The sequence below is a fragment of the Mesocricetus auratus genome, unplaced genomic scaffold, assembly GCF_017639785.1.
Source record: "Mesocricetus auratus isolate SY011 unplaced genomic scaffold, BCM_Maur_2.0 Super-Scaffold_100015, whole genome shotgun sequence".
Taxonomy (NCBI): Eukaryota; Metazoa; Chordata; class Mammalia; order Rodentia; family Cricetidae; genus Mesocricetus; species Mesocricetus auratus.
The window spans coordinates 4,750,057-4,765,649 of record NW_024429198.1 but is presented as its reverse complement, the minus strand read 5'-3'; the positions used below and the strand labels follow the sequence as shown (position 1 = coordinate 4,765,649).

The 15,593-nt window shown below is 33.0% G+C and overlaps 1 protein-coding gene across 2 annotated transcripts in view; it reads left to right on the top strand.

Annotated features, from left to right (window-relative positions):
• The window catches only part of Nipbl (NIPBL cohesin loading factor), a 154,910-nt gene that overhangs the window by 61,080 nt on the left and 78,237 nt on the right, over positions 1-15,593 (top strand). For both annotated transcript variants that reach the window (XM_005077992.4, XM_013119043.3), the window contains exons 2-8: positions 1,389-1,531; positions 2,663-2,828; positions 3,736-3,863; positions 7,219-7,318; positions 7,968-8,119; positions 13,770-13,930; positions 14,620-14,716. In XM_005077992.4, the coding sequence (XP_005078049.1) occupies positions 1,468-1,531; positions 2,663-2,828; positions 3,736-3,863; positions 7,219-7,318; positions 7,968-8,119; positions 13,770-13,930; positions 14,620-14,716 (868 nt within the window). In that variant the 5' untranslated portion in view covers positions 1,389-1,467. The remainder of the gene's footprint in view (positions 1-1,388; positions 1,532-2,662; positions 2,829-3,735; positions 3,864-7,218; positions 7,319-7,967; positions 8,120-13,769; positions 13,931-14,619; positions 14,717-15,593) is intronic.

The following is a 15,593-nucleotide window of genomic DNA, read 5'->3' as shown; positions in this document are numbered from 1 at the left end:
TGGAAGGATTCTGAGTACTACTTTTATCTACTTAAAAATATTTTTGTTTGAGGGGTGGAGGTGTGTAGTGTGGATGAGTTTAGGCTACAGCATACTGTTCATGTTAGAGGACAACATAAGGGAGAGGAGTCAGATATCTCCTTCCGTTCTGTGAGTTCCAGGGACCAAACACAGATCTTCAAGCTTGCTGGCACCTGGCTTTACCTGTTGAACCATTTTGCTTGTAACGTTGGTTACGCTGTATGAATAAGGGAAGCCAACTATATCAAGTGTTGTTTTTTTTTTAAGTTTATAACTCAAAAACTTCTAGATGTTCTCTTAAAAGTAACTAATAAATACAGTGTTGAAAATGAAAACATTTAAACTAGAAGCAGTTTCTGAGTGGTGTAGCTCAGTGATGGAGTCTTGTATGAAGCCCAGGTTTCAATTCCCAGCACTGAGGAAAGAAAATCAATATCAATAATAGAAACTAAACTATTTAGTTTTCTAGTTTAGCCCTGTGATGTAATAGATGTAGCATATACTAAAGTAGTTTTAATGCATAGATTATTGAAATGTTACATTATTTTACATACAAAAACATTACTGAAAATAAAAAAATCTGGAGACCTGTTCAATATAGGGAGAAAATGTTCAATATTGCAGGGTATCCTTTATATATGTGTACATACATACTTTTTAGAGAAAGCGGATGAATTGCATCATGATAAATACCTAATACTGACCCTGAACTGTAGAATTTAGAATAAAGGAGAATAAAAGTCTTTTTAGATAAGGAGACTATCTTAATCTCTCTCTCTCTCTCTCTCTCTCTCTCTCTCTCTCTCTCTCTCTCTCTCTCTCTCTCACTCACACACACAAGAAGAATCTAAGAATCTGATGAGATAGTCCTCATGTCCTCATAAGAGAGTAAAGTCTATTTAAGAGAGTGAAAAGAGAACTAACTAGACAAGAAGTTGAAGCCAGATTATTAAGTAAAATTTGTAATTATTTAGAGTTTGGAAAGTAACTAAGTGTTTAGCAAGTTTGAGTACCCCTCTGTAGCAGTATATCCCAGTAGTTAAGAAACAGACTCTGAAGCCAAATTATGTCATTTGAAATCCAACTCCACTAGTTAAACTCCCTGTAATTTCCTTATTAATAAAATGCACAAAACAATTGTATCCTGCTGTACCTGGGTTATTTTGAGACCTAAATTTTAATGTACACAAAGCATTTTGCAGAAGGTCATGTGTGGTAAGTGGTATATATGGATGATTTGTTAAACAGATTAAACAAATAGAAGCTGAGATTTTTATATTTTAATATGATTAAGCATCTCTCCACTAGTCATAATTTGACATAGTTCTACAAATAATAATGTGGTTTTCTTTTTGTGTGTGTTGCAGGGTTTGGGAAATGGAAAGTAATGACAGCTGGCACCTGAACTAAGTACTTTCATAGGCAACACCATTCCAGAACTTCAGGATGAATGGGGATATGCCCCATGTCCCCATAACTACTCTTGCGGGGATTGCTAGTCTCACAGACCGTAAGTTTGGATAATTCATCTAATTTAAGATCTGCTGTTTGCTAACATTTATTTTTAGAGACACTTAAAGGAATCTTTAATGTTGTAAACAACAAAAAAATGTATAATTTATTTGATTGATGTACGTGTGGGAATAGCAAAATTAATGTTGCCACCTAATACGTAAATCTAATTTGTTTCCTTTTTCCTTGGTTATAAGGAAATGGTAATAACACCTTGGTTACAAAAATAAAGACATGAAAAAAAGACACAAAACTTTAAGAAATGCCAAAACTAAAGGAACGTATTGACAAACACGAATAAGGAGTTATATATATAGAAAGCATTTATAAAAACAGCACCTGAAATTGCTCTCCAGCAATGAGAACTTGACAGCCCATCTTACCTAAATTCTAGTGGTGCTGGGTTTTAAATATCATGTTGCCTATTGGTGTGAGCAGTATGATAATTATACTAAGAAGTTGGTTTGAAATTACTCCAAAAGCGTGATACTTGATATTTTAGTTGAATTTCTTAACATTTAGGCAAATTAACAAATCCTCATTAAGTGTGCTGACATGAAATAGTGGAATTTAAGCTGCAAAATACTCATTCTGTTTATTTGTTTGCTGTTTAGAGTAGAATGGAAAAAAACTGTTTAGGAATTTATGACAAGAATGTTTTATTGTTCTTCAAGAATGTTCTACTCTGAATATTCTGCTACTGTGTGCTGTTTGTTTTTTGTCTAGTCTTAAGCTTTTAAAAATATCTGTGGACTGTAGAGTCAGGTATTGTCTGAGTATTTGTCTGAGTAGTGCTACTGAACTGATCCATCTTGTAGATAAGTCGATCTCTAACTTTATGGTTCAAAGTTGTGCTGTATTTAGTTCATTAAAATTTTTAAATGAAAATTAAGCATGAATATAAAGAAGCTAAGTGTTTCCTAGTATTATGGTCAGCAGTGACCTGTGGTGTTTTGAGAGGGGTATTTTCTTGGGTTGATGGAGACTTTTCAGAATGAAGAGTAATACTTTTCAGTCATTTTTCATATTGATACTTATAACTTATTTTTACTCTTAAAATTTATATAAACACACAGGTATAAAGACTTACTGCAGTCAATTTCTAATAATGTGCTTTTATTCTGACTAGTCCTGAACCAGCTGCCTCTTCCATCTCCTTTACCTGCTACAACTACAAAGAGCCTCCTCTTTAATTCACGAATAGCAGAAGAGGTGAACTGCCTTTTGGCCTGTAGGGATGACAATTTGGTTTCACAGCTTGTCCATAGTCTCAACCAGGTTTCCACAGATCACATGTAAGTACAATCAATTTTATATCTAAAAATTAAATGTTTTGGTCTTGTGTATCCCAGGCTGGCCTTGAACTTGCTGTATAGTTGATGTTATGCTGCGACTTCTTGACTGCTGATATTACATGTGTGTGATTCCATGCTTATGTTATATGGTACTGGGACACAGATCCAGGGTTTCATGTACGCTAGTATTCATTCCGCTAGTAAAGCTGTATTCACAGCCTACCTTTGCTCTCTAAGTTCATTAGCTTAAGCAGGGTTAGGCTTAGTATTTGGATGGAAGAATGTGAAATTGAAGACATTGTTTCCAAACAGACATGTCTAGTTTAATTTGCTAATTACTTAGATGTGTGCTAAGAATTGCTAATGTGTTTATTTTAGCACTTGTTTGGTTTGGTCTTGTACCATGACTTTATTTGGAAAAACAGTATAAGATAGAAAAATCACATAACCTGAATGTCTTCTCTTAATCAAATATGGCAACATTGCATATTTCATTGGGAGAACAATCCCAAGAAAGTCAAACTCACTCATTTTCAGACTTAAGGGAGAGTCAAAATATTCCAAGTCCAAACAGTAGTTTCTTAACATTATCATCACTTCTATATCTTTTAATTATTGAGGAATATGTAAAGACTCTGCATTTCTTTCTTAAAATTAACATGAACATTCTTAAATAAAGCTGTTGTTCTGTAAAATACAGGTTTAGCTTTCCTTTCCCATGCCCTAGAGAAATAAAGTATGGGGATGTTGTCTCTAGGCACTCCTCTGTTATTTTTAATAATTTCCTTTCTTCTGGGGATTGTCTCTTTATAAATCCATAGCTCGGTCCAACTGAAGTATATGTTTTTATTCTGTAAGTCTTCTTAAGAAATCAATCATGGTCATAATTTTTTTTTTTTAATGCCAGAGAACTGAAAGATAACCTTGGCAGTGATGACCCGGAAGGTGATATACCAGTCTTGTTGCAGGCCGTCCTGGCAAGGAGTCCTAATGTTTTCAGGGAGAAAAGTATGCAGAACAGATATGTACAAAGTGGTGAGGTTCTTTTTATACAGTTCATGTTTGTGAGTCTTGTATCAGAATTTGTTTTAGATGTGATTAAATTCAAGTGTCTTTAACTAGCTGGCATCTCATCTACAAATGTCTGTATTTTAAATCAAGCCAAGAGTGAGAAGGAAACTTAATAATATTCTTGTGGTTCAATATGTAATTAAATTACTTGGGAACTAAAACAAAACTTTGAGTTTGTTTTTTAAGGTGTCTTGAAATGTATTTGTTATGTGAACTTTAGAAATTTTGCTTTTAGAAAATCATAGAAAGTTTGGAAGAAATCTTGCAGTAATGAAAATATATGAAAAGTTTTTGAGCATGTGTTTTATAGATATATTAGTATTTTTAGTAATGATGTTCATGATTATGAATTGACATGAACTAATTTTTACTGGTAAGGCCAAATGAGTATTAAATTATTAGTAACAAAACATTGATTTATTGTAAGTATTATACGGAAGGTTAAATTTCATCACAGATACAATTCTATGTACTTAACTGGTACCTAAAAGCTAAAGAAATACTGTCTTTTAGAATTTAACTGTGTTTTGCAAATCCAAGTCCATGCTCGGTTCTCAGGGTTAAACTAGAATAGTTTAGGCAATTCTGGAAGGTCCAAGTTAGCTAATTGGTTCAGTGTATTTGAAAATATCATCAGATTCTTTCTGGATTACTTTTCAGCAATGTTTTCATGCAGCTCTACATTTTGTTTCTTAGGTCTTTCTCTCTATATGATTTTTTTTTTTTTTTTTTTTTTTTTGGTTTTTACGAGACAGGGTTTCTCTGTATTGTTTTGGAGGCTATCGGTCCAGCCCGGCCTCGAACTCACTGAGTTCTCACAGAGAACTCACAGAGGCCTGCCTCTGCCTCCCGAGTGCTGGGATTAAAGGCGTGCGCCACCACCGCCCGGCACTATATAAATATTTTTCAATAATACAGCTTTTTTATTTTGTTTGTGTTTTTCTATCTGAATTGATTTTTTGTTTTATTTTGTTTGTTTTTGTTAAAGCAACTATGTATTTTCTACCTATTCTTCACAACTCAGTTATGCTCCTCTCAGAAAGTTACCTTTTTTTGTTTTTTTTAATCAACTAACTTTACATTCTCCTTTAACTTTATTTCCCTTCATCATTGTTATTAGTTAAAATGTATACTATATATTACCTTAGATCCTGTTTTGTGAAAAGATAAAATAGAATTTTTAAAATAATTTGTTAATACTGTTATCATTTTAAAACCATTTTTCATAAGACAGGCTTTAAAGTTTTTAAAAGGTTAATTTATGGTGATTTATGTTGTGGGCCTATGTATATTTAGGTGTACATGTGCCTGTGCACATGTCATAGTGATCTCTTGCTTTTTTTGGTTTTTCAAGACAGGGTTTCTCTGTATTGTTTTGGAGCCTGTCATGGAACTCTGTAGACCAATCTGTCCTTGATCTTACAGATCCGCCTGCCTCTGCCTCCTGAGTGCTGGGATTAAAGGCATGCGTCACCAATGCTCGGCCACTTGCGTTTTTTATATTTTGAACCTGAAACTCATCAGCTAGCCTAGGATAGCTCACTACTGAATTTCAGGAACACAACTGTCTTCACTCTCTTTTACCACCTACCCTGTTGTTAGAGTTAGAAGTGTGCGGCATACCCAATTTGTTATATGGGTTCTGGAGTTCTAACCTCAAGCCCTCATATTTATGTAGCAGAAAAAGTACTTTACCAAGTGAGGAATTGCCTGTTCTTAAAAAGATAACTTTTTGTTGCTAAATGTAAATGTGGTTCACACATAGACTTTTTAACTCTATGCAAGTCACTGTAATCAAAGTTCTTTAGAACTTTGAGAGGGAGGCTTTTGGTTTTTCAAGACAGGGTTTCTCTGTGGCTTTGGAGGCTGTCCTGGAACGAGCTCTGTAGATCAGGCTGTTCCCGAACTAGAGATCCGCCTGCCTCTGCCTCCCAAGTGCTGGGACTAAAGGCATGCACCACTATCACCTGGTAGAGAGGGAATAATTATTTAATTCCTGTCTTATGCTATTGCTTTCTCCATTCAACAACAAAAAAGAACAATCAGGTACAGTAATTATAGTCATTAAATTATTAAGTTATAGAATAAAACCACTTTGTACTGACATTCACATTTTTAGAGTAGCCTTTGAGGTAGTCTTGAGCCTAACCTCATTCTGCTACTAGTTTTAAGACTATAATCCCTTCTGTAGTGTTACTGGCAAATAAACATATGCCTTTTGTTTGAATATTTCTGATGAAAGGTATTTTTCATGTCAACAGCAAGAAATAAAACTTAAAGGAGGTTCCCAGAAGTCATATAAGAAAATCAGGGTTAGTTGTGGAATTTTAACTCTGATTTAATTAGCTGAATTTTCCTCGTGCTTCTTTATAACAAAATGCCATTTGTGCATCAATTGAGAAGCAGTGTCCAAAAAGAAATAGAAAAATCTAAAACCTGGAGGAGGAGAGATAGCTCAGTGGGTAACAGCACTTTTATAAGGATCCAGGTTTGGTTCTGAGCATCCGTATGGTTGCTGACAATTGTAATTCCTGTTCAAGGAAATCCAGTGTCCTCTTCTGGCCTCCAAGGGAACCTGGCACATGTAGTACACATATGTACATGCAGGCAGACATTCATATACATAAAATAAAAATAAATCATAAAAAAGAAAGAAAATGAGTTTTCATTTACTAATGAAATATTCCCTTAATCCTTACTAAGTGACCAAAAGTTACTTTAGAAGAAGTATGAACATCATGCTTTGTTAATAGAGTTTTGAATGGAAATTTCATGAACTCAAACTTTTGGTCCATAGGTAAATTAATAATAAAACCTAGGTGTGAAACAATTAACTTTGTGAAATTAAGTTCCTAAGCACAGAAGAGGTGTATGCAAAAACATATTTCTGTATAGTAACAACAATAATAAACTAAAGGCCTATATTAAAAGAAAATATGTCGAATTTTGATAAAAGCTAGATGAAATGATTTAGAAGTTCTTAGTTCTAAGACTGAAGGATAATAGGATGTGTATGTAAATTTGGGGATGTAATTCAGTTTGAACACCTGCCTGGTATGTATGATGCCCTGTTTCAATACCTAGATCTATAAAAATTGTTAGCATCTCTATTTCCAGTACTATGCTAGTTGTATTAAAATGGTGTTTTTATAAAATTGATTGTGCTTGAAATTTAGTTTGCCTAGTGTCTGTATATTGCTTCCTCAAAACAAAAGCATTTCTGGAAGAAAGTAACTTTTAAATGTTTTTAAAAGAATTTTTAGCTCTTTATTGTAAGAAGAAAATAATACTTCGTTTTTTTTTTTAATCTGTTGCACAGGAATGATGATGTCTCAGTATAAACTTTCTCAGAATTCCATGCACAGTAGTCCTGCATCTTCCAATTACCAACAAACCACTATCTCACATAGCCCCTCCAGGTAAATAGATAGCTATGTGTATGTCATTTATAAAATATTACATTCTGTGGTGAATGAGTATGCCTCTGAATACCAAGTATATACATTTAAACAATGATGAATTATATATAAATAAATAGTTCTATGCTTAGTAGTGCTCATGAACATTAACCTAAAATTGTTGCATGTGGAATTACTATAATATATTAACTAAAGAGCTACTGTATTATTAATTGAATTCACATAGGAGAAGTTTGATAAAGTAAATGATGTGTTTGGGGTGGTAATACAACTCACTGGTAGAGTGCTAATCTGACGTGGACAAAGCCCTGGGTTCAGTGGGTTAATTCCCAACAGCACTGCCAGCTTAAAAAAAAAATGTGGTGTGTTTGTTGCAAGCTTTCTGTAAATAACAAAATTTGGAAAGCAGACTTTATTGTAAGAGTCATAGATTGGTATTCCTAAATAGAATGGTAATTTTTATGTAGTAAAATAAGTGAACTTTTAATTTGATGTGACTCATATTATATTATGAATGTGGTGTGCTATTTTGCTGTTTTTCTGTTTGTGTAGATTTTATATATAAATTGGAATTCAAAGAACTTTGTTAAATTTCAAGTAATAGCCTGTTTCTTTTTCTGATATACTTCATTTCGGTTTTGGGTTTTAGCCGGTTTGTGCCACCACAGACAAGCTCTGGGAACAGATTTATGCCACAACAAAATAGCCCAGTGCCTAGTCCATATGCCCCACAGAGCCCTGCAGGATACATGCCATATTCCCATCCTTCAAGTTACACAACACATCCACAGATGCAGCAAGGTAAGAAAGTTGTTTTTACCTAAATAATTATATTAATTACTGGATATACATAAATATATTTCCAAACAAGCTCATTCTGCATAAACTGATATACACATTATCAAAATTTTTTTAACTGTTGCTTAAATTGTTTTAAACATATTAAATTTATTTTTTGGTGATTTATCATTAGAGTAAATAAGGCATTGCCACTGATTCTTTGATTAAGTTACTATGTAGTTATACTTTGGTATGAAATTAAGAACTCTTTTAATTGAGTTTCTTTTTACAGTATCATTTTATATTTATAATTAAAGAAAATTAGAGGTTTTAATATAGAATTTTCTGAGTTGAATTACTAGTCTCAGTTTATTGCCAGTTCTCCATATCATATGTTTATATCTGTTTTAAGGATTATACCGTCTCATGGCTACTAAATAATTTATCAGCAGTACAAATTCTTATACTCCTTAAATAAAAAGCAGGAATTTTCAAGGAAAAAAAGAACAAACGTCTGTGGTTGTGTTTCCCATAATTGCTACCAAATTTTAAATACTACTGTAAATCATTAGTTTCTATATATGTGGTGATGATTATATTGTTATTGCTGTTAGTATTGTTACTATTATTAAGCCAAAATTTAGTTTATTTGAAAACATTTTAACTTATAAGCTTTTAATTTAGTCATCTATCAAAACAGCCAACTTCTAGTTTCCAAAATAAAATATTTCCAGTATAAAATATTATATTGAGACCATTTTACAGTAACTTGAAGAGAAACTTGAAGACAAATCATGTATTTGAAATACATATTGAATTTAATGTGTGTGCTGATCATACTCAAGTGTATAAATGTACTCTTAATGTTTGCTGGGTAATAGTATAAACTGGCACACAGTGGCACTGGGAACATTGTAAATGTAATTAGCCAAAGGACAAATACCTAAAGAACACTTTTAGCATATGAACAGCCATGTACAAAGGAGTGTGTGCAAAATAGCATCATTTGTACTCAGAAATACTGATGATGGTGGATGTTTTAAGTAAAACAGATTTTTTGAAATTAAAAGAAAAATATAGTTGAAGACCCTGTTCTATAATGAGTCATTCCTCGGAATGCTCAGATGCCAAAAACTTGAAAACACCACTCAGAATTTTGTCTACCTATATATTACTCTGGCACAAGATACATGGTAAGTCAGTAGAACAGAAAAGAATCGGAGATAGGGGATTTTAGAATATTAAAAAGATAACATTTAAAACCTTTTCAATCTTATAGTAAAAAATTAAACAATGCAGGAAAAAATGGCCATGCCTATGAGCCTTTCATCAGCGTCTTCCAGGAAAGATACTTTTTTCTTTTAAATCACTATTCCATAAAATATTTCACTTCTAAACACTTAGTTTCTAACATCATCCAATACACAATCTGTATTTCATTTTTTCCAGCTTTATTTGTCATAAATATGTCTTTAACATGTGTACTTTCGTTTTCAAGATATAATCTAGTTTCTTGAATGTTGTATTTGGTTTTTTATCTCTTTTGACTTTTTTCCTTCTTTTGAGACAAGGTGTTACAGTGTGGGTCAGGCTGGCCTTGAATCGCTGTTCTTCCTACCATGGTGTCTTTGGTGCTGGAATTTACAAGTATGCATTACCACATCCAGCTCTTTCAGCTCTCAGTCTAAATGGTTCTGTACCCTTTTTTTCCTTCATCATACTAATTTTGCTTTGTTTTATGTGATACTGGCAGTTCAGTGTATGATCTCGTGTGTGCTAAACACACACTTCACTGAACCATAGTTAGTCTTTTGTTGTTATTTTGAGACTGAATCTAAGCTATCCAAACTGACAGTAAACTTGCTCTGTTTCCCAAATAAGCCTTGAACTTGCCTTCCTCCTGAGTAGCTGGATTACAGTTCTATCAACTAGGGTTGGCTCTGATTTGTGTGTGATGGGGAATTAGCAGTCTTATTTCATAGTCTAGACTTTAATTGTTTTCTCATAGTATGGCTTGGTTTTTTTTCTCATATCCTTTATATTTTCTATCAGCTAGAAATACGTTTTAAAGGATTTATTTGTTATATGTATTCTTGCAAGGATATTCCGTAAATGATGTATACTTTGTCATATATTATATCTGGAAATATACAGGGCCCAATAGTACAGTTATTTGTAGCTTTTTGGTGGTACCATGTGATGTGTTCACTGATCTAAATACAGTATGTATTTTTTACTTTGTAATTACCTAATAATTTGGGTTGATGCTACAAATACCCTATTTTCTACTGATCTTATAGAGTAATCATCATCCAGTGATCCCGGTTTTAAGTTTTTCCATACTGGTTATTGGAATGTTGTAACAGTTTTAATTCTTGAAATCTGTATGTAAGAATGACAATAAATAATCTATACAACAAAAATACAAATTTTTAGTAGAATGAGAAAAACCTGTTTCTGAACAGATTGAACACCTACATTTGAGAAAAGAGAAAACGAGATTAACCATAAATTTATGTATGATAAAATAAATGTGTGATTACATAAGAATATATTATATATACAATACTATTTATACACCAAGGTATTTAAAAATTATTGATATATTGTATATATGTACGTACTCTATATACAGCATCAAGAGCAAAACAAAAAGTAACTTATAAACTAAAAATAGGCAATATATTATTATACAGCCATCAGATACAGAAGAGTTTAACATATATTTAAAATAATTATTAACTTGAAGTAAACAAGTAAACATATAGTATAAATTGAAATAAAATTGACATCAAATTGGTAAATATTTCACATTCTTAAAAAGGATAAAAGTTTATACAAATTTTCTGAAGAGTAGTTTGCATAGTTTATAAATTATTTATCTCACTTTTTTAACTTCTTTAAAAAGGACTACGGGACAAAACACCTTTTTTTAAAATCAGGTTTGCAGAGCATTTAATGAAGATTTACTCAAATCTTTAACCATTTTGTCAAAGAAAGAAACACATCAACACTTTATAATATTAAATAATAACTGAATTCTAAAAACCAATGAGGTGAAGAATATGAGGAGGAAGAGTATGATGCTGTTAATATGTGTTCCTGAAAACAAAGTTCTAAAAACGTAGACAGTTGGCGTTAACAGGCTTTATGACAAAATTGAATATATATTAGGAATTGAAAATATATAATCATTACAATTCAGATGGATAGGTGCAAGAGGATCTGTAAGCTCCTTAGTTTATTTTTAAAATATTACTGAGTGATAATAAATTGGTACAGCTTTATCCTGCTATAGGGTATCTAGTGGTGATACCTTGGAAATATTCTTTAAATCTTGTGTGTAGAAGACATGAGTGCCTATAGTCACCACTCTAACTTAGTGAACAGTGGGTATCCTAGATAATAGAGAAGCATATGACCTCTACATATCTAATGTCAATGTGTGGTACACATATCCACATATGTGTGCATGTGAAAGGAAGAAATGAAATGTCACATTGGGTATAGAACTATCTTGGTGAAAATTTTTTAAAATGCTACAGAAAGGATATTATTTAATAAAAGTTTTCTTTGTAGTTCCTGAATGTATCATTAGAAATGAAATTAACCATATTTTACATACTACTAAGCAATTATAGGTACTATTTTAACTATCAGTAACACTCCTAAAGAAAACTGCAAGAATCCTTATAATAGTGAAAGATGTATGTGACCTTTGTTAACAACATGATAAAAAGTGAAACTGTGTTGCCCTCATAGATAAGAATATTGAGGTAAAAATTACTTTTTCCAAATCTATAAACTCGGTATAACTATAAGAAATTTGAAACAGAGTGTATTGTGAAACCTAGGCGACTTTTAAAAAATCATTTGAAAGAATAGAAGTCTAAATGGGTAAGACTTATTAAAATTTCTTATGTCTTTTGATAATGTAATATAATTACATCACCTTTTCCTTCCTTCCCCTTCCTTTAAACCCTCCCATATATGCCTCCATGCTCACTTTCAGATTCATGGCCTCTTTTGAGGGGCAGTGTTCAGTCTGTTTTGTTTTGGTTTCTGGTTTTGTTTTGTTTTCAGAGTGGGTCTCTCTATGTAGTCATAGCTGTCCTGGAACTCGCTGTGTAGACAAGACTGTCTCTAAGTCACAGAAATCCACCAGCCTCTGCCTGTCAAGTGCGGCATTAAAGGCATGAATTACCACATCCAGCTGACCTCTCTTTTTGGATGGGTTAATTTTTAAAAGGAATATTATATAGCTCAATATAACAGGAGTCAAATTTGTTGTACTGTTAGTACAGACATGGAAAAGTAATGCATGCTAAAGTGCATTGTAATAAAGTGTCTAGAAACATACCCATAAAGCAAATGAAAGCTTCATGCATGTCTTAATAGGGAATAATATATAATTATATACTACATAGTATATAATTGTATATTCTAATAGGGTGATATTATTTAATTGTGCTGAGACAGTTGGAAAAGAAAGCAAAATTGGGTCATTTACCTACAATATACTTAAAATAAATTTTAATCTATAAAGATTTTTAAATTTAGAAAACTTTTCTATGACTTTGTAGTAAGGAGGGAATATGAGTGACAATATAAATGAAAGAGTTTTGGCCTTGCTGCTAATTAAGAAATGTAACCTAAAGTGACTATCAAGAAGATTTTTCACCCTCAGTTCCAAAAACTGTTGGTAAGTATGTAAAGCAGTGGGAATTTTCACACACTACTTGAGTGATTTGTAAAGTTATTTAAAAGTATTCAGGAAGACTTATAAAGTGTGTAACTAGTATTTTAAGTCTTTAAAGTTACAGATTCATATATATATATCATGGACCATAACACCCAGCAGTGTAAATAATCAATTTTTCCCATATAAAAATGAATAAATATATTGTGTACATTATACAGCAGAATATAGGTAGTTACATATTCAAAAATGAGTGAGCTTAAGATTGCATGTATATAAGAAATAGAAAAACCACAGCATTATACCTAATTAAAAAGGAAGTTATATGCCTGGAATTCAGGAAGTCCTGAATTCTCTCCCCAGCACTGCATAAAACTGGGTGTGGTGGCACAGGCTTGTAATCCCAGCCTTTTGAAGGTAGAGGAAGTAATGCCAGAAGTTCAAGGAAATCCTCAGGTACATAGCAAGTTTGAGGCCATCCTGAGCCACATGGTGCTCTGTTTGAAAAAAGAAAAACAAGTTGTAAATGGATTTATAAACATCATTTAGAACATTATATTCAAAACGGTACCTGTGTATTACTTGATGTTTCTTTACAATAAAAGTACAAAGATATGCATTCATAAATAAATAGAGTGATCTGACACCAAACTATTCTTTCCTATGGAATAAAGTGAGAATAGAGAAAACACAAATATAGAGAGTTTTACCCATATCTGTGGTGGTATACGTCTTTCAAAAATGGATCTGAAGGACATCTATCATAGTGTTAAGATTTGGAGTCAGTGTTTGTAGTTTTATGTTTTGTTTCATTAATACATAGCCCATGTTGTCTTCAAACTTGCTGTATATCCAAGGATCAGTACACAAATGTTCATTATATTCTCTATATTTCTGTGTTTAGAATATTCATGTAATTATTTCCTAAGAATTCCTCCAGTTAATTTTCATATTTAAAATGTTTTATTCCAGCATCAGTATCAAGTCCTATTGTTGCCGGTGGCTTGAGAAACATCCATGATAACAAAGTTTCTGGTCCATTATCTGGCAACTCAGCTAATCATCATGCTGATAACCCTAGACATGGCTCAAGTGACGACTACCTACACATGGTGCACAGGCTAAGTAGTGATGTATGTAATGTCCTAGTATAAATGTGGTAATGGCTGATATCTGTGTCTTGTAGCCCAGCATTTTATAGCATGGGTGAAGGATATCTATTGTATCTTGAAAATTACACTAACATCTGAGAACATAAGTACGAACACTGCACCTTGAGCTTAATATGTAGAATAGGACTCAACTTCAGTTTTAATAGTAGCCATACCAAAATATTCTCTCAAGTAGCAACCTTTTGTTCATATTGGCTTGTTAATAATTCTCTTGCTTCCTCATATTTAACTTTTTCTTATTAAAATATTTTACATATTAGAAATTTTCTTATTGTGGATGTCACTGCACTTTTTTGTAAATTGACTGTATTTAAAGATAACAGAGATGACAGTGGACTCTGCGCTCAAGACGTTTACAGCCTCATAGGGTACTCTTCCCATCTCTCTTTTATAGAAAGCAAACCAAAATGGAGCATGCTCCTAATGCCAGTTTTCTTTATTTACTGCCATGCATAGGGTGTTGATTCTTTTGGATACAATTTCAGTTCTTCTAAGATATACCATGAAGAAAACAGGAAAGTGCAGAAGAATTTTACTATTGAATTTCAACACTTTACCTGTCAGTAATTTATATCTCTTTATTAGTTCTCTTTACGATTTCAGTAATGTATCTCCTAGCATTCAAGATAGAAATTTTGTTTTATTTTTAGGATGGCGATTCTTCAACAATGAGGAATGCTGCATCTTTTCCCTTGAGGTCTCCACAGCCAGTTTGTTCCCCTGCTGGAAGTGATGGAACACCTAAAGGTATTGTTCTAACTTTCAAGCAGACTTAGACCAAGTATCTAGACATTTAAGTCTGTTCCAATTTATTTAAGTTGCTCATCTTTATATTGCTAAATCCCAGTAAGCTCTTAACAATATTCTTATGTGTATACAGTATCGTTCTCACTAGTAAATCTAGTGGCTTCTCAAAATCATAACCTTCTTAACCCCTCTTAAATGTTTGAACTTGTTTAATCAGATTCATCTGTCCACCTGAAAAAACTTAACTTCATATTGAATTGGATGACTGTCTTCCTGCTTTTCTCATTGGAATTTTTTTCTACTTTAATGCATCTCTACAGGGTCTTTTTTACTTTACTCCCTTTTCAAGATTTCTGTTACTGGAAATCAGTGTCTCTTCTGTACTCTTTACCTTTTGACCTTCAATCCCAACACTAGGGAGGCAGGGGCTTGGTGGATCTCTGCGAGTTTGAGGTTAGCCCATGCTGCATGGTGAGATCCTGTCTTTAGAAAAAAAGGTGTAAAGCCAGGTGGTGGTGGTGCACACCTTTAATACCATCATCTGAGAGCCAGAGATGAGCTTTTTGAGTTCGAGGCCAGCCTGGTCTACAGATAGAGTTTCAGAACAGCCAGGGCTATACAGAGAAACCTTGTCTCAAAAAAATAAAACAAAAAGAGGAAAGAGAAGAGGTAGTAATAAGTTGCAAAATAGTTAATAACGTATCATTTTCTTGTAAATTTCTAATATGGGCTATTCTGCCCCATGTGGTAAAGCGTTCTTTTTTTGCAGATGATGTTCCAACTAGAGGACATTCTTTCACCTTTAATCCCAGCACTCAGGAGGCAGAGGCAGGTGGATCTCTGTGAGTTTGAGACCAGCCTGGTCTACAAGAGCTAG